The sequence below is a fragment of the Bison bison genome, unplaced genomic scaffold (assembly GCF_000754665.1).
Source record: "Bison bison bison isolate TAMUID 2011002044 unplaced genomic scaffold, Bison_UMD1.0 scf7180017864304, whole genome shotgun sequence".
NCBI lineage: Eukaryota > Metazoa > Chordata > Mammalia > Artiodactyla > Bovidae > Bison > Bison bison.
In genome coordinates, this window is record NW_011494876.1 from 2,596,482 (window position 1) to 2,616,743 (window position 20,262).

Consider the following 20,262-nt stretch of genomic DNA (forward strand, 5'->3'; position numbering starts at 1 on the left):
CTTACGTGTGAAATCTTTAAAAAATATTACAAATGAAGTTATTTTAAAAACAGAAATAGAGTTACAGATGTAGAAAACAAACTGATGGTTGCTGGGGGCGGGGAGCAGGGAGGGGAGAGGAGGGATAAATTGGGAAATTGGGACTGACATGTATATACTGTGCGTGCTAACTCGCTTCAGTCATATCTGCCTCTGTGAGACCCTACGGACTCTAGCCCGCCAGGCTCCTCTGTCCATGGAATTCTCCAGGCAAGAATACTGGAGTGGGTTGCCATGCCCTCCTCCAGGGAATCTTTCCAACTCAGGGATCAAACCTGCATCTGTTTTGTCTCCTGCATTTGCAGGCGGATTCTTTACCACTAGCACCACCTGGGCTAGACATGCACACACTATGCTATGCTAAGTCACTTCAGTCGTGTCCGACTCTGTGCGACCCCATAGACGGCAGCCCACCAGGCTCCCCTGTCCCTGGGATTCTCCAGGCAAGAGCACTGGAGTGGGTTGCCATTTCCTTCTCCAATGCATGAAAGTGAAAAGTGAAAGTGCAGTCTCTCAGTCGTGTCCGACTCTTCGTGACCCCATGGACTGCAGCCCACCAGGCTCCTCCGTCCATGGGATTTTTCAGGCAAGAGTACTGGAGTGGGGTGCCATTGCCTTCTCCGATGGACACACTACTTTATATAAAATAGATACCTAATGAGAACCTACTGTATATATATAGCACAGATAACTCTACTCAATACTCTTTAATGACCTATATAGGAAAAGAATCTTAAAAAATGTGAGTATATGTATAATGGAGTAACAGTCAGATACAACTTAGTGACTAAACAACAACAAAATCACTGATTCACTTTGCTACATAGCAGAAACTAATACAACTCTGTTTTTTCATCCACATCAAAGTTTTTATTACATAATTCAAAAATTTAAATTTTGTAGCAGTAATATTTTTTAACTTTTTATCTTCTCAGAGTATAGCTGGTAAACAATGTTGTGATAATTTCAGGTAGACAGGCAAAGTGACCCAGCCATAAATATACACATGTATCCATTCACCTCCCTTCTAGGCTGCCACATAATACTGAGCATCCTCGGCTATTGTGAGCAGTACTGCAATGAACATTGGGGTGCATGTATCCTTTCGGACCATGTTTTTCTCCAGATACATGCCCAGGAGTGGGATTGCAGGGTCTCTTGGTAGCTCTATTTTTAGTTTTTTAAGGACCTCCATACTATTCTCCAATGTGGCTGTATTTACATTCCCACCAACAGTATAGGAAGTTTCCCTTTTCTCCACACCCTCTCCACCCTCCAGTGGCACCCCACTCCAGTACTCCTGCCTGGAAAATCCCATGGACGGAGGAGCCTGGTGGGCTGCAGTCCATGGGGTTGCTAAGAGTCGGACACGACTGGGCAACTTCATTTTCATTTTTCACTTTCATGCATTGGAGAAGGAAATGGCAACCCACTCCAGTGTTCTTGCCTGGAGAATCCCAGGGACGGGGGAGCCTGGTGAGTTGCGGTCTATGGGGTGACACAGAGTTGGACACAACTGAAGCGACTTAGCAGCAGCAGCAGCAGTTTGACTGGTATGAGGTGATACCTCATTGTAGTTTTGATTTGCATTACTTTAATAATTCGTGATGTTGAACATCTTTTCATGTGCCTCTTGGCCATCTGTATGTCTTCTTTGGAGAAATGTCTGTTTAGGTGTTCTGCTCATTTTTTGATTAGATTGTTTGTTTTGATGATGTTAAGCCTCATGAGCTGTTTGTAATTTTTGGAGACTAATCCCTTGTCGGTCAGATCATTTGCAAATATTTTCTCCCAGTCCGTGGGTTGTTTATTTTCATTTCTAACACAATTTTATGAATCAACTATACTCCAATAAAATTTTTTTTAAATAAATGCTGTAGGTAGCAGAGGGAAAGGAGATGATCATAACAGAAGCTCAAGACTAAAGGTGGCTTTTACACCTGGGCACTGTCATAGGCTACTCAATATCTGATTTGGGGGGAAGAGACTAAGCATGTGGATGAACGTGTTTTAGGCTAGATATTGGGGATGTCAGAATGCTGAGGAGTGCCTGTTGGAACTGCTTATTTGAGTCTCAGCCTAGTTGATACTGAGGTCTCTTCTCTTGCAATTATTAACTAACTTTGATTGCTCCAGTGTTCTCATGCCACTCCAAGAGCATTCAGAAGACTCTGTCATGTGCTAGGAAGAGGTGCTATGTGATGGGAATTCTGTGATCTATAAAATATGGAGTTAATGCCCTAATGCTAAAATTCAGGAGAAATTACTCCCCTGGATATCAGTAGTGATTTATTTCATGGGCCTTCCCAGTGGACACACAGTTACGATATTCTCATTTGTTATGGATTCTAATGACTGAAGTCAAAGGTACCCCTGCACCCTTTAATTGTTTTATTAAAAACAGAAGGAAAATTGCTTACAAAAGGACTTAAACGTAAGTGTAAATACATTGTCTGACTCATTTTTTCCCCACTGATTCTCACCATAGTATCAGAGTATTACTGCAGACGAACATGTAATAAAAGTAACTCTCAACTCTAGTCAAATTCATGGAAACAGAAAGGAGAATGATGGTTACCAGCAGTTGGGGAAAGGGGGATGGGGAGTTAGTGCTTAATGGGTACAGAGGTTTAGTTTGGGAAGGTGAAAAGATTCGAGAAACAGATGGTGGTGATGGTTGCCCAAAAATGTACTTAATGCTACTTAAAAATGGTTAATGTGGTAAATTTTGTGTTATGTGTATTTTATCACGAAATGAATAAATACATGAAATTAAAAAATAAAATAAATTTTAAAATTTACTTTGAGGAATCAGAGCATTCACCTCCAAGAACACCAGGCCTTTGTTGGGGATAGATGTGGACATATTAACTTCTCTTGCGTAGATGTCAAAGAAAAAAAGTTTGTCAAGCCTGAGTCATTTCACATGACCTTTACTATATAACATTATGCACACACTATTCAAAGCAGACACATTACCAAATAACACTGATGATTTCTATCGTCTTTGGAATTCCACCTGGTTCTTGTGGCTTTCGTGATGAAGGAGCCTCTCTAGTCTGTTTATTATTCCAGGTTTTAACAGGAACCACAGGCTTGAAGAATGAACTGTGACCGCACTGGGTATGGAGTCAGCAAATGCTCAGGGCAGACTACAATCCTGTGAGTGGTTTAGGGAGACATTGGAGTGAAGTGGAAAGAAAATGAGCTTTGAAACCAGACCCAAATTTAAATCCTGTTCATCCCCTTTTTCATGAGCAGGTCAGAGAGGTCATAGTCTCATAATCTTGTCAGTCCTCATTATTCATGAAGTCAGTTTTTACAGATTTGCCTCGCTCTCAAAATTTGTTTGTGACCCCCAAATCAGTACTCACGATGCTTCACAGTCATTCCCAAACAGGTGCAAATGGACAAAAAAATTTTTTAATTGAAGTATAGTTAATTTATAATATAGTGTCAGTTCCTAGTATACAACAAAGTGATTCAGTTTTATATTTTTTCAGATTATATTCCATTGTAGGTTATTAAAAGACAGTATAACTCCCTATGTGACACAGTAAACCCTCGTTGCTTATCTATTTTATGTATGATCGTTTGTATCTGCTAAACTTATATTTTTATTTTATACTCCTGTCCCTCTTCCTTTCTCTCTCCCTGTTGGTAACCATAGTTTGTTTGTCTTCTATGTGTGTGAGTCTGTTTTGTTTATAAATTCGTTTGTGAGTCTGTTTTGTTTATAAATTCATTTGTGTTATTTTTTGGACTCCACATATGTGATGTCATGTAGTATCTGTCTTTCTCTGACTTGGCTAAGTAGAATATTCTTTAGGTCTGTCCACTTCGCTGCAAGTGACAATATTTAATGTGGATCATATGGTAGCTCTACTTTTAGTTTGTTAAAGGAACCTCTATACTGTTGTCCATAGCAGCCACACCAGTTACATTCTCACCAATAGTGTAGGAAGATCCCCTTGTCTCCACATCCTCTCCAGCATTTATTGTTGTAGACTTTGATGATACCATTCTGACCAATGTGAGCTGATACCTAATTGTAGTTATGATTTGCATTTCTGTAATAATTGATGATGTTGACCATCTTTTCGTGTACCTGTTGGCCATCTGTATGTCGTCTTTGGAAAAATGTCTGTTTAGGTCTGCTGCCCCTTTTTGGTTTGGGTTACTTTTTAGAGTTGCATAGGCAATTTGTTTTGGAGATTAACCCCTTGCCAGTCACATCATTTGCAAATACTTTCTCCCATCCAGTAGATTGTCTTTCCATTTTGTTGATATATCGTTTCCTTCAGAGGGGCAAACAGTTTTGAGTATTATTTAGTCATAGAATGTCGTGAAGTTCTGATAGATGCTACCACATGAATGAACCTAAATGAAATAAACCAGACACAAAAATATTGTATGATTCCACTTGGATGAAATATCTAGACTAGGTGAATTTATAGAGATAGGAAGACAATCAAAGGTTACCCAGGGCTGAAAGGAGGGAGAAACGGAGAGTTATTGCTTAGTAGGTGGAGAGTTTCAGTTTGCTGTGATGATAAGTTTTGGAAGTAGATCATGGTACAACATAGCACATAGTCCTATATATACATAGTTTTGGAAATAGATGACATACAACATAGTGAATGTAATTAATGCCACTGAATTGTAAATTTTAAAATGCTTAAAATAGCAAATCTTATATGTCTTACCACAATAAGAAAAAAATTTAATTTCTTAATTAAAAATGAACTTGATACAAAGCATTGGTGCAAAGCCAATGATATTTTGGTGTTGTTTATTACTGTGGCATAATCCAGCTCATGCTAACCAAGCCTTCCTGCCTGCCTGTTCCTCTAAAGTGGGGTAATATAGGACATTTAGAGTTTTATGGACATATGTAACCTTGAACCTGCAGGCTAGTATGCTACATTCGGTGATCTTTCGGTTTCTCAGAACAGGGAAGACTAAATCCTTGCAGTCATATCCATGATACATTTGAAACTTAATGAGGCAAGCGGTGTAACTCAGGCTAACAGTAGCCTTGGCAGTCAGAAATACCTACTTCATAATGTATAAATGAGCTCCTTAGTTTTCATACTTCTCTGTGGGTTCACACCCTTATTATTTTAATGCGAAGAAATAAAACTGCCTTCAGTGAACTGATTCCAAACAGAGATCACCTGTATTTTAAAATGGGTGTGCAACAGTGTCCTGTGAAAGGAAGTCTACATGAGAACGAATTCTCTTGAAATTACAGCATGTGTCATTATGTGTTGCTTTCTACAATTTAAAAGTTGAGTTTAATCTTAAAATATCTTCTGTTGCTATTTTCTAAACTTTTTTCAAAATGGTTCTCCATGACATTGTGAATCTGTACTTATTAAGAATGGGGGAGGGAATGGACTAATTATGTTCACAACTCTCTACTGTTCTTTTCCTTTTCCTTTTTTTTTTTTTTTAAGAGAATTTGCCAAAGAAGCAGACTTACAAGTTTCCAGCAGTGATGTACTGGAACTGGGCTCTTGGCAGTGTCACAAGTTGCAACTGATCAGTTTTCAGAAATTTTGTAAGCCATTCATTCAGCCCTTTTTCAAACTTAATTGTGTAAACTTATAATTGCACCATATTAAAAACAAAGATACTAAATACTCAAACTGCATCACTTCATGGTGAGGTTTCCCATACTTTACTGTTATCTGTGCTCGTGAGGTTATTTCCTGTATTACATCTGTGTGGTGGGAATACTGTGCAGTTTTATGCTGCTGTGCACCTCTTCCCAGTCCCTCATCCAGTGACATCACATTGGTAGCCTGGAACCACTCCTAGTGAAATTATTTAGATCATGAAAATGAGCAAATGCTACAGATTTAGGGATGGATTTATTGTTGTTGTTTTTAACTCTGCAGTATTTTTCTCTGCCTCTAATAGCTTTTGCATTACTTTAACTTTGCCTTAAAGTCATTTGCCTATTTGTCTTACGTGTGTGCGCACATGTGTTCAGCCACGTCCAATTCTTTGTGACCTCATGAACTGTACCCTGAAAGGCTGCTCTGTCCATGGAACTTTTCAGGAAAAAAAATGCTGGAATGAGTTTTCATTTTGTGCTACAGGGGATCTTTCCAAGTCAGGGATTGAACCCATCTCCCTTGCATTTCCTGCATTGGCAAGCATATTCTTTACCACTAGTGCCGCCTGGGACACATTTGTCTTACACACTTCAACAAAATATAACCTCCTTCAACCAGGAGTAGTTTCTTATTTGTATATGTGTCCTTTCCATACAAATCCCTCAAAGTTCCTTGCATGTAGTAGACTATTAGTCTGCTCAGGCTGCCTTAACCGAGTAATTTATTTCTTCACAGTTTGGGATGCTGGATGTCCAAGATCAAGGTGTTAGCAGGGTTGGTTTCTGGTGAGACTTTTCTTGGCTTGCGTTTGGCCACCTTCTTGCTCTGTCTTCACAGGCCTTTTCTCTGTGCATGGGTGCTCCGAGTCTCTTCCTCAGTTTTCATGGATATCAGTCTTTTCTGATTACAGCCCCAATCTTGTCACCTCTTTTAACCTAAATACCTCCTGAAAGGCTCTTTCTCCAGATACAGTTACATTGGGGCTTATGGTTTCAGCATGTGAACAGAGAGGGGGAAGGCACAGTTTAGTCTGTAATACAGACATTATGACTTATGGATTAGATTGCTTCAAAGCTAAGAAGTACAGATCCTTCATTGTGTGCCTGGCTTTTGGCTACTTGCATTACTGGCCTACCTCAGAGATTTCCGGTTTCAGTTCCAAACCACCACAGGAAAGTAAGTGTTGCAATAAAGTCATTAATTTTGTGGTTTCTCAGCACATGTAAAAATTGTATTTATACTATTAATTGTGGAACAGCATTATATCTAAAAATGTTCATACCTTACTTACAAAACACTTTAGTGCTTAAAAATGCTAACCATCATCTGAGCTTTCAGCAAGCTGTCATCTTTTTGCTGGTGGAGGGAGGGTCTTGCCTTGATTTTATGGCTGCTGACTGATTGGGTTGGTGGCTGTTGAAGTTGAGGTGGCTTGGGCAATTTCTTAAAATGAAACAGCTATGAAGCATGGGTTGACTCTTCCTTTCACAAATGATTTCTCTATAACAGACAATGCTATTTGATGGCATTTTCCCCACAGTAGAACTCCTTTCAAAACTGGAGTCATTCTTCTCAAAACCCACCAGGGTTTTATCAACTAAGTTGATGTAATATTCTAACCCCCTTGCTGTCATTTCAACAGTCTTTAGCATTTTCAGAGGGGTAGATTGTATCTCAAAAAGCTACTTTCTTTGCTCATCTGTAAGAAGCAAGGGATTTATCTGTTAAAGTTTTATTCTGAGATTGCAGCAACTCAGTCACATCTTCAGACTCCACTTCTGAGTGTAGTTCTCTTGCTGTACCTACCACATCTGCAGTTACTTCCCCCACTGAAGTCCTGAACCCCTTGAAGTCATCCATGAGGGTTGGAATTCAGTTCAGTTGCACAGTCATGTCTGACTCTTTGAAACCCCATGAACTGCAGCATGCCAGGATTCCCTGTTCATCACCAACTCCCAAAGCTTGCCCAAAGTCATGTCCATTCAGTGGGTGATGCTGTCCAACCATGTTCTTCTCTGTCATCCCCTTCTCCTCGTGCCTTCAATCTTTCCCAGCATCAGGGTCTTTTTCAGTGAGTCAGTTCTTTGCATCAGGTGGCCAAAGTATTGGAGCTTTAGCTTCAGCATCAGTCCTTCCAAAGAGTATTCAGGACTGATTGCCTTTGGATCTCCTTGCAGTCCAAGGGACTCTCAAGAGTCTTCTCCAACAGCACAGTTCAAAAGCATCAATTCTTTGGCACTCAGCTTTCTTTATAGTACAACTCTCACAGTCATACATGACTACTGGAAAAACCACAGCCTTGACTAGATGGACCTTTGTTGGCAAAGTAATGTCTCTGCTTTTTAATATGCTGTCTAGGTTGGTCCTTCTTCCAAACTCCTGTGAATGTTGATATTTTGTGTCCTCATGAATCATGAATGTTCTTACTGGCATATAAAATGATGAATCCTTTCCAGAGGTTTTCAGTGGACTTTGCCCAGATCCATCAGAGGAATCACTTTGATGGCAGCTATACCCTTAAGAAATATTTTCCTTAAATAGTAAGAGCTGCAAGTCAAAATGACTCCTTGATCTATGGGCTTCAGAATGCGTGCTGTGCTAGCAGGCATGAAAACAAGATGAACAACTCCATCAGAGCTCTAGGATGACCAGCTGCACTGTCAGTGATCAGGAATACTTCAAAAGGAATCTTTTTTTCTGAGCAGTAGGTCTCAACGGTGGCTTAAAATATTCAGTAAATCGTGTTGTAAACAGATGTGCTGTCATCTAGGCTTTATTGTTCCCTTTACAGAGCACAGAGTAGATTCAGTGTAATTCTTAAGGGCCCTGGGGTTTTAGAATGGTAAATGAACATTGGCTTCAGTGTAAGTCACCAGCTACTTTAGCCCTTAACAAGAGAGTCAGCCTGTCCTTTGAAGCTTTGAATCCAGGTATTGACTTCTCCTCTCCAGCTATGAAAGTCCTTGACGGCATCTTCTTCCAATATATGGCTGTTGTGTCTACACTGAAAATCTGGTGTTTAGTGCAGCCATATTCATGCATTATCCTAGCCAGATCTTCTGTATAACTTGCTGTAGCACCTTGTACTTTTATTTATGGAAAAGACTTCTTTCCTGAAACCTCATGAACCAAAGCTTCAAATTTTTCTTCTGCAGCTTTCTCACCTCTCAGCCTTCATAGACTAGAAGAGAGTTAGGGCCTCAATCTAGATTAGGTTTCGGCTTAAGGGAATCTTGTGGCTGGTTTGACCTTCTGTCCAGACCACTGACACTTCCAACATATCAGCCATAACTCTGTTTTGCTTTCTTATCACTTGTGTGTTCACTGGAGCAGCACTTTTAATTTCCTTTAAGAACTTTCTCTTCACATTCACAGTTTCCCTATTTGGAGCAAGAGGCTTAGCTGTCAGGCTGTCTCAGCTTTCGACATACCTTTTGCACAAAGCTTAGTTATTTCTAGCTTTTGATTTAAGGTGAGCGATGTGCAACTCTTTCTTTCACTTGAACACTTAGAGGCCATTGTTGGGTTATTAACTGGGCTAATGTCGGTATTGTTATTGTTGTCTTTCAGGAAATAGGGACCCCAAGCAGGAAGAGAGAGAAGGGGGAATTGTTGTTTAGTAAAACAGTCAGAACACATGCAGCATTTATTAAGTTTGACAAATGGGCACATTTCATGGTGTCCCCAAACAATTACAATAGTAACCAATCACATCTCCCCCAAGAGCATACTCTCACTTAGTAAATCTTCAATTTGCTTTCTTGGGAAAAAAAAATCACTGATCAAAGATTGTTATAACTAGCATAATGACAGTGAAAAAGTTTGAAATATTGGGAGAATTACCAGAATATTGACACAGAGTGAGAGAAGCCTATTGCACAAATGGCACCACTGCACTTGCTTGTCACAGGATTGCCACAAGCCTTCAGTCTGTAAAACAGCGTATCTGCAGAGCATAGTATAGCAAACTCACTGAAGTGCTGCATGCCTGTGCATCATTTGAGCCTCACAGCAGTTTCGGAGTAAATATGATTGTTCCCATTTCACAGAGAGAGACATTGAGTCTATAAGAGATTTTTTTTTTAATTGCCTAATAATACACCGATGAAAAGTGTTCAAAACATTTTTCAGACCCAAAGAATGTGACTCCAGAGTCCAGACACCCAGCCACTCTAGGAAACACCTCCGCTGCTGTTTTATACATACGTATGTGTAGAGCATGTCTCAAGGCAGTATTAAGACTGTTATCCAAAAAAAGTAAGCAGCTGTTTGTAAATTTTGCCTAGGGCGTGTATGCAAATGTGTGGACATTCTGCAAAGTGCATGTGTGCTGGGGATAAAGGGGTCTTGAAATTGCGGCTTCAAGGGGGAGTATTAAGACTCCAAGTTCTTCCATTTCTGACACCTCTTCTTTAAGACAGGGTAAAATAAACAACTGTCAGATAGCACTCCAAACTAAATGGAAAGTATTTTCTAACTAAACACTGAAGTTTAATATTCTAAATAAAATTTTTGTTAACTGAAAGGGTTGGATAGAGAGCGAGCATGTGAGAGCAGACAGGCATTAGCCTCAGAGCAGCTCACCTGGTTCTGAATCACAGTACCTGCCTCGATTGTAACGTGATTATTGTCTTCAGTTTCTTTGAACAGAGTTGACTCAACTTAAAAGAAATTCTCTGGCTTCAAATCAAAAAGGGTGTTGCTTTTGTCCCCTCCTCTTAAAGAAGTAGTACATCAACAAGTCATTTTAGTTAGCCTTCTCTTAGCGTCTTGCCATCAGTTACATTTGGTGAAAAAGTAAGTGCTCTGATTCATCCTGAAGCCTCACCTGTATATCCTGTTGCTGCATGCCCCATCCACATCCACTGATAAACCAGAAAGGCAGAGATGAGATCTGAACACAGCATGCATTGATTCTCCAAACGTTTGTTGAGCACCTACTGTGTGCAACACCTTCTTCTGAGAGTGAACAAAACCCCAGGCATTCATATTCTAGAGGGAAGAGAGAGATAGTGAACAGGTAGATTATGTATCAGCAGCTGGTAAATTTCTCTGGGGGGAAGCAGAGTAAAGGTTTATCATTTTCAACACTAGTGACATTTTGATCCAGATCATTCTTTACTTTGGAAACCACACTATGCACTGTAGGAGGTTTAATGGCTTCCCTGGCCTTGACTCATATGTAAATAGCACACACACACACACACACAAATATACACATGCACACTCACACACACCAGTTGTGACAACGTTCAGACATTGCCAGATATCCCTTGAGGGTCAGTGTAAGGCCCAGTTGAGAAGCACTGGTCTAAAGAGTAAGAGGTCAGGGCCCTGGTTCATTGGGTCAGGGAAGACCTCTCTTATAAGGTGACTTTTGAGCAAAGACACAAGAAGCGAGGACAAGCATCTTGTAAATATCTGGAGGAAGAATGTTCCCAGCAGAGAATGGCTAGTGCAGGGGCCGTGAGGTGAGAAGGGTAACATGGAGGCCATCGTGAGCAGGACTGAACAGGAAGAATGTATTAAGGGATGGGATCAGCCACCTCTTCAGGAGGCAAGATCGTGAGCCTGTCGTGAGGACTGTGGCTTTGAATCAGAGCGGGATAGGAAGTCACGAAGGGTTTTGAGAACAGCAATGGGACCTGGGGTACATTCAGATGAGATTGTTCTTACCGAGTAATCACCTACAAGGGCACAAAGGTGAAAGCCAGGTGCACAAGCAGCCGTGGCAGTGATTCTTGTGAGCACTCAGTCAAGGCAGGACTGGTTGTGAAGGGGTGGGGGACAGTGACTGGATTTGGGGGATGTTTTGAACGTAAATCTGATATGATTTGCTATTGAATCAGGCATCAGGTGTGAACAAAACAAAAGCAGAGGTCTTTGAAATCTTTTTCTTTGCTAACATCCCAAATGAGCTTTTTTTGCCTTGATTTTTTTGATCCTAATCCTATGGGAGCTTAAGCCTGATGCATACATTGTTTAGGCATTAGGTTTTAGACTGTTATTTCCTGGATTGCTTCCTGAGTAAACCAATTACAATTATAATGTGCATCTCCAGGAGAAAAGGCAAGGAGCCGAACTTGGTACGATTTTACCTCTTCGACGCCACTTAACAACACTTCTCTCCTATTGCTTGGGTAATGAAATTCTGGCAAGGGAGATGCCAAATGAACAAACAGGCCCTCAGAAGCAGCCCATCACCCCATGCTCATAGCTGTAATGCTATCTGATTATCCTCCAGGTCCCCGTTTGGGAACTCGTGTGCACTTTTCATAAAACCCACCGTGTTCACATGCATCTCTCCCTTCTCTGTAGCACCTGCCTCTGAGACCTCAGGCATATGGTTGATATTGCCTTCCCGGATTGAGGTAGATGAACCAGGGTTCTAAGCTTCTCAAACTGTGAGACAGATAGAATGTGAAATAAAGGCCCAATCTTCTGGGCAGTCTCTGGGTTAAGACGGGCTTTTATAAAACCTTCCAAATGTGTCAACGCACATTGGTGATTACACTCTGTGAGTTTTTACCTTTGCCTTGTAAAATCACATTTGCTTTCCCCTTAAAGCAGTGTTTCTCCATGTTCGGTATGAGATTTTTATTAAGTTTCAAAAGGGAGGGATATATATATACCTACAGCTGATTTATGTTGAGGTTTGACAGAAAACAGCAAAATTCTGTAAAGCAATTATCCTTCAATAAAAAATAAATTAACTTAAAAAGAATGCAGGTTTCTGGGTTCTTTGTGAGATCCAGAAGGATAAAAATGGGAATAATGTTCAATAGGACCTCAAATGATTCTGTAGTATGTGTATGCTTGAGAATTGTTGCTATATCATTTGGGAATTACACTCACTTCCAAACTGAAATCTAAATAAAGATCTAGTTTATTTCTCTCACTGGTTGGAGAAGTTCAGTAACAGGCAACCCAGTGATGGTGTATGATGGCTCTGTGGTTTATTCAGAAACTTTCACTCTTAAAGTTGCTTCATGGTGCAAGATGGCTGCTGAGCCCCCAGCCATCATTTGTACGTTCCAGCCAGAAAACCGGAAGAAGGGGAAATGGGCAAAAGGGGCTTTCGTCAACTACTTTACCTCCTTTAAAAGAGCTCTCCCAGAAGTCACATCTTTACGTGTCATGGGCCAGAATTTATTCACATGGCCACATGTTGTTCCTTCAGAGGTATAGAATTGTTTTTCTGAGCTGAGTATATTGATGCTGTAAGTAAAATAATGGTATTCTAATTAAGGAAGAATAGAAAATGGATGTGGAGAACGTTCACATATAAAAATACTTAGGGGCATAAGAGCCACTCAATTAAAAAATCCATTGTTTGATCCGTTCCTTTATTGAGACAGTGAAGGACAATTGATTTTCAAATCAACCCCCAAATTCTGACTTCTTGTTGGGATCTCAGTCTAAGAAAAAGGGATGCTTTTGATATGGAAATGTACCCCTCAAATTTTGAGCACTTTGCCTTTAGAATTCCTCATTCTCGCCAGAGCTGATGAACTCGTTTTTAAGTGCTATAGAGAGGGAGACACTTACAAAATTGAGTGAGAGCATATAACTTCATTTGCCTCCTCTGGGTCTCCTGGGATATCTGGTAATCTCATGGGTTGGCTGTTGAAGGAAAGCACATGAGTAACTCTCAAATTCTTAAAATAGGCTCCCTGAACCAATAGCAGGGGCATCCCCAGAGGTGGTTAGAAATGCAAATGATCACCCCCAACCCCCAGGTCCTCTGGATTAGAGATGGGTATTTTAACAAGCCTTCCATGTGGTTGTGGTGGAAGCTACAATTTGAGAACCACTGTTCCTGCGTAAAGCACTTTTCTCTCCAACGAGTAGTCACTGACTTTTTGGCTTCCATCTCTGCTCCAGCAGAGATGCTATCAAATGTGCAGCTCCTTCTGAAAAACCCAGTCTTCCCAACTGCACAAGCTCTTGCTTCATCGACTTTATTTGCACACACGAAATAAAGCTCTGACAGTCCGTCTTGACACAGACTGCAGTTATTGCCAAATCTCACTGTTGAGAGTAACATGTTTAAATAAAGGCCTTCAGCTATTTCGTTTTCCTAAACCAGTGTATTGTGTTCAGCATGCTTTTGTTTGGAGGAAATGTACCTCGTATGGCTACACCCAGGTCACAGTCATAGGGCACCTCTACCCAAGGATCTGTAACCGGAGTGAAGTCCCAAGCACATGCCACAGAGCTGCTTTTGGAGAAATACACTGAGTATGCACAGGAGGAAAAATCACATCATCAACCTGTCGGATAATGGTTTGGTAGTGATCATCATTGACAAAATTCTATTGGATTTGATTATTTACTTGTAAAAATTAACAAGAGAAACATGTTTGGGCTAAAATGAGCAATCTGCAGGGTTTTCAGGGGTGGTGCCAAATTTAATTTTTGTAGTGCCAGAAAGTATATTAAATATTTTCCCCTTCCCATTGGTATGATTGGTGTTTGTTTTGAGCTATACAGTAGTTTTATTATGGAAGATGCCAGAGCATTTCCATGCATGCAGCATTTCCATGTTCAGCCAGAGACAGATGGGGAAAGGAAGCCATTCCTCCCTCCTTCCCATCTGTCTGCTAATTCCCTTTACTCAGTGAAGAGCTTGCAGAGTCCAGCTCCTAAACACAAGGAAGAGACACAGAAGGCAGCACAAAGTGATTATTTTTCCTCCTGGACTTGAACAGGCTTTGAAGAGCCTTGAAAGTGGTGAAGCACCGACTCACTCTCCTCCCTCAGAGCAAGCCAGATTACCCACCGTGTAATATGGGAGTGATTTGGTACGTTGTTAGCTGCTTTGGTTTAATAATGGAGCGTCTTACTAAATAAGCTCTTTTATTTTTGTCTGGAGAATCCCATGGACAGAGGAGCCTGGTGGGTTACAGTCCGTAGGGTAGAGGGGGTGGCAAAGAGTTGAAGCTTTTAAGTCTTCCTCCAACTATTATTTGAAGTCATCCACCAAATTATTGCTAGCCTTGAGAGAAATTATTTTAAAACACTTTGTATTCAAGGAATTACTGGAATACTGATAGAAAAGATACATTTCAGTGGTGGTGATCAGTAGACTTAAATTATAAAAGGAAACACAAGATATCCAGCCAGGAAGGATGTTCCAAAAGAGTCACTGCCTCTGCAGACCTAAGAATTCAGTCTTTAGGGTGGACCTCCGAGGACTGAAGTATTTATTTACCAGCTAAATATCTCTAGAGCTCTCCATCACTTCCTCCCCCTTAGCCCAGTCATGTGTTGGGACTTTTTTATCCTCCAGTAGGTGGCGCTCTGGTAGGTAAAGAACCCTCCTGCAAATTGCAGAAAACTTAAGAGACCCAGGCTCAGTCCTTGGGTCAGGAAGATCCCCTGGAGGAGGGCATGGCAACCCACTCCAGTATTCTTGCCTGGAGAATTCCATGGACAGAGGAGCCTGGTGGGCTACAGTCCATGGAGTCACAAAGAGTCGGACACAAGTGAGGCGACTTAGCATGTATGCAGCACTTAAAACAGCCTGAAACTTCTCCAATCCAGCCTGCAGGTGTGTTCTCACCCAAGAGCCTTCCATAAGGAACTGGAATTGAGCAAGACTCATCAGTCTAAGGTGGACTCCTGAGCTGAGGTTGTGTCAACTCCCAGTCGTGTGGGGGATCTGCTGAGAGGAAAGAATAGAGCAAAAAACACCAGCCTTAGAGAGATGGGAAATCCCTTTCCAGTCATTTTCCATTGGAAGTTTCCATTTCCTCATAGGGTTTTTGAGAAAACACTACATCTTTTTAATAAGTTAGCTTTCTTCTCCCTGAAACCAAACTAGCTTAAATAGCATTTTATTCCTCGCAACCTTCTTTCTTAGACCCATTGCAAGTGGGAGCTTCACAGATTTGGTCTCACTCTACAAGCCAGCGGTGTAGCCTACCTCTTAAAATGGAAGGGAGGCCACGAAAATCTGGATTGTCCCATTTGAAGCATACCAGGCTGGATGATATACTTACTGCTGTGTATTCTTATTATTTATTGTTATTGCTGGCTAAATACTTTGCCTCCACTCTCATTTAATTGCCACAATCATGTGATAAGGATTCTGAGAGGTTTTAACCTTCTCAGAAACACGGGAATGGGTAAGGACAGAGCCAGGACTGCAGGGTTCAGATCTACTTGGCCATGGCTGCAGAAGATACGGGGAAGACTCCAGCCTGGGTCAGCCTTGGACAGTAGCGGACAGGGCTTATTCAAGGCACCAGTTCAGAAGATGACAGCTCTGGGCAGTGGAGACAGGGCTGTGTGAGTGATAAGGGATGATTGCCAGGAAGGTCAGTGGAGCTCACATTAGACTCTTCATGATTATGCATCCACAGTATGATGCATTAAAAAAAATTTTTTATTGAAGTATGGTTGATATATGGTGTTGCGTAAAACTGGTCTTCCTTCAGTTCTATATATGTATACATTCTTTCTGTAGTCTTTTTGATGACAGTTTATCACAGGATGTATTTCCCTGTGCTATCCAGTAGGACTTCATTGCTTATCCATACAGTGATTCATGTTATATTAGTATTTACCCCTAATGTTCTGTAACTATCATGGGAGTTGTGAGAATGACAAAGTGATGATGCCACAAGGCCTTTCCACCCGTCATTTTTTGACCTGGGAGGCAAAACCCATTCCCCAGTATAACTGCTTATTTATCTGTGGCCCTTGCAGGTGAGCATGTGGGCTGCAGTTCTTCTGCGCACACAATGCTGTGCCAGTCTGTGATGGGCTCATCACCAGCTTCTAATCCCAAGCTAACTCATGATCTGGGCTCACATGTCTTCTCAGAGAGTGCCGGTAATCTGTGGGCTGCCTTCAAAACCTGAATTCCAGGCCCTGGCTCCCTACCAGTGTCTATAGGGAGGGGTTGGAGGCCCTGGGTTCCAAAAGTCAGCTAGTCTAGGACAAGAAATCTGCTTATGTTTGCCTTTGGGATTTGATTAAGAGGCTGCTATGCACATGATGGTGAATGGTTACGATCATTTGTTACAAAAATAAGAATGACTTTCACATTTTGTTTAAGGCTTTGTCATCATAAAGCCTTCTTCCTCTCTCTTCTAACACTTACGATTTCATTTCTGGAGATCAAAGTAGACAGAGCTTTCATAACTCTTCACCCCAGCATTCCTAAAACATATAGTCATATCCAAGGCTCCCTAAACTCCAGGGAATGTGACCATGGTTGAGGAGTGTAACAAATACAGTGAATTTAGGGCCTCACGTCTTCTGTCTTCTCTGTTTTGTTGAATGAATGCCTTGTTTCACAAGAGCTGGTCATAATGCTTAGAGATAGTTGAAAAGTATTTTCCATGATATCATCTGAGCTTGTGGTAATTTTTTTTTTAATCTCTCGTATATAAAGCATACCTTCTGTTTGGCCAGTTTTTTCTCCTAGCTTGCATGCAACTGGATGGTAGAATGTCTGTTTCCTTTTTCAGGCAAAATTAGATGTTTAGTGCTTTCCCAAGTCATTGTTAGGGTTGAATGAGCCTCAGAGACTGAAAGAATATATCCTAACAGCTGTAAACAGGAGCATTCTAACATGTAGTAAAAAAAAAAAAAAAAAATTGATGATGGTCTTTAATTACATGTTCTGTATCCCAGACTCAGTGACTTTTTAACAGACCCGATCTTCTGGCCGGTCCTCAGGAAAAGCTGGAACCTAGAGGGTTTTTAGTGTAGGAGGAGGCTGAGGGACCGAAGAGTCCTCCAAGTGCCAAAGACTCCAGCGCCGAGACAGGCACTGACACATCCTTTTGGCTGGGAGGGCAGGTTACATGCCGGAGACACACAGAGAAAATGGTAAAGTCAGCTCTCAGGGGAGCCTGCTGAGAAAGCCCTGGCCCCTGGGGTCATCAGCATGTTTGCCTAAATCTCTTTTTCTAGGAAAGTTTGACGGGTTTGTTTCTCCCTTACAAAGAGAGGAAAAGCCCCAAGACATGGGAGATCCGCGGGACTCTTTCTTCAAGAATAAATGTCTCTGCTTGCAACGAGAAACTCCTAGGCTATGGAGTTTCACGAAGGGTGGAGACAGTGGGAAGCAGATTGAGTCTTGCTGTGGGAACCATCTCCCCAGGATGTGGGAATGGGCAGGTGGTTTGAGGAATGGGTGAGTTACCCATGTGCTTTCCCACCCTTCAGGTTCACCAGTACTACAGCTGTCTGCCAGAAGAGAAAGTCCCCTATGTCAACAGTCCTGGAGAGAAACTTCGAATCAAGCAACTATTACACCAGCTGCCACCGCATGACAATGAGGTAAGGGGCTAGAGGGGCCTTCAGAAGCCTTTGCTTAGAACTTTCAGCGAATTATTAACTTTTTCGTCATCAGAATGCTGTGGTCAGTGAGATCCCCGAGGAAAAACTCGGGCAGTTAATTTTAGATTTTAGTTTCCTTAATTAGAGGTAAAAGAAGCTGTCAGACATCTTCTGGAGAGGGTTACTGAAAAGCAGAATCTTACTGTGGGGTTGATTTGCCTCTGTGCCTGGTACTATACTAACTACTGGGGGCAGAGAGCACTGAACTTTAAAAGTTCAAGTCCAGGTTTTCTTAGTTGAAGAGTAGGCGATGCCAGTTTCCTGAGCATGTTAGATGAATGAGATTCCCTGGGCAGTTCAAGCCCAGCACAAACTTTGTGACTCTCTTTGATTTTCAGCATCTTTTCTTAGTAAATGAGTGTGGAGGTTTTCCATGTTACACTGCTGTAGAAGTGACGTGTCCAGATTTGCAGCTGTGAACATCTGTGTTTTTGTTATTTCCAATCCAGCTTGCCAAGGTTATCCTTTTTACTCCTGAAAGTATGACTTGCAGATTGTCTTTTTTTCTGAACCCAGACAAGGGCACTCTAAGCAGGCATTTATCATCTTTGAAGTCAAATTTGATCCTAAAAGGAAATTTGTGTATGTGTTTTTAAAAAGTCATCATGCTTGGGAGGTTTAGGTTTGCAAAGTAGAAATTAATGTTCAAGTATCTGGTTTTTAAAAGTAGTGATCCTATAGAATCCAGTTGTCTACTTAACTCTAATTGTGTTTTAAAGAAAGCCATAATTTCAAGGTAAAAGGAGAAATTTAAAACTCCTTTAGAGAGCTGGACCCAGCTTTTTACCAGCTGCCCCCACCCACGAGCTCAGTCCCTGAGGAAATAAGTGTGTGGTTTTTTAGTCTTTATCTTCCCACATTTGAATAAAAGGAATAAACCAGGAGCCTCAAAAATTAATTTGAATAAGCAGAGCAAAAGCTTAAAAACTGAAGCAACTCTCTAGAAAGGGAGTCACAATTCCCCTTCCTGTTGTTTATTTCAGACTTCATGAAACATTTAAATAATGCTTTCTCCTTTAAAGAGGAAAGCAAGCATTGTAACCTGATGCCCAGGTAACTAATTTGAAAGTGAAAATGCCAGTTTTTACAAGCAGGAGGGGTGTGCCTGTGTTTCAAAGCATGTCCATAAATTGTCAGTGGTGTAATCGTATTCTCTGGGTTATTCAGATCATGGCAGTACATTCTCCACATGAAGACTCTTTTTTTTTTTTTTTTACTTGATAGAGGAACGTGGTCTGCTCTTACCTGCTCCTTTCTGTTTTTTCATTGTTATTTCTGTTTATGGTTGACTGTGATTTCATGAAAATAGACCCTTCAAATTTTTCCTTCCTACTGGTGAAAATTGCTTACACATGACCCAATGGACAGATTTGTCCATTCGACATGGCCTCTTAAAGGACAAAGGGTGATTCTAAAGTAAATAGTTGATCATGCCCTTTTTCATATAGGTTAGACAGTTTTGATGTATACAGCTGCAGTGGTTTTCAACTAGTCCTAGTTCAAAGGTTGCCCTTTGACCATCTGTAGGACAAATCATCCAGGCAATTCAGTTAATGTTCCAGATGTTCAGATTATTCTGAAGTAAGACAGAGGGTGGGATTAGATCCATGTGTCCAAAGATGTCTAGATCCATGACTTTGGGTGGTACAAGGACATGGCAGTAAATAATACTTAACCACATAATGAGAGACGCTCTCCCTTTTTTAACTGTATTTCATTCCTTGTGGCTGAGTGATCATGGGGGAAATTTCAGTTTGGGTGGGCCGGTGTCTCACACCTCTCCAACTCCTACTGATCTCCATTTTTAAGTAACAGCATTGAGAACCTCCGTTTTAGACTCTCCTACAAGCAAAAGTAACCAGCTAGAAGCCAACAGTATGGTTTTGTTTTCACTCTTGTATTTAGTTTTATGACTGCCCTATTTTTTCACAAGTGATATTGCTTTTCTGTTTATAGTCATAATATACTTTCTTTTCAAGTAAATGTATTCAAGTAAAAAAAGAAATGAGTTAGTTTTTAAAACAGTATTAAGTAAATAGTAGTTCAAGATTACAGCAAAATTCCCAAGGTGTGCATAAATAAAAGAGAGAATGGGAAATAGCAGAGTTGAATATCTTTAATGTCTGTCCCTTAATTTTTGTGAGTTTCTGTGTTGAACGAGAAGGAAACTCTCTTATGCAAGTTGTTAACCAAAGCCCAGTGAGCAGCCCTCTCCCTCCTACACACAGAGAAACACGCAAGT

The 20,262-nt window shown here is 41.0% G+C and overlaps 1 protein-coding gene across 1 annotated transcript in view; it reads left to right on the plus strand.

The window, feature by feature from the left end:
- PRICKLE2 (prickle homolog 2 (Drosophila)) overlaps nt 1-20,262 on the plus strand; it is a 150,164-nt gene that overhangs the window by 71,064 nt on the left and 58,838 nt on the right. Inside the window, exon 3 of the mRNA XM_010851924.1 lies at nt 17,847-17,960. Within this exon, the coding sequence (XP_010850226.1) occupies nt 17,847-17,960 (114 nt within the window). The remainder of the gene's footprint in view (nt 1-17,846; nt 17,961-20,262) is intronic.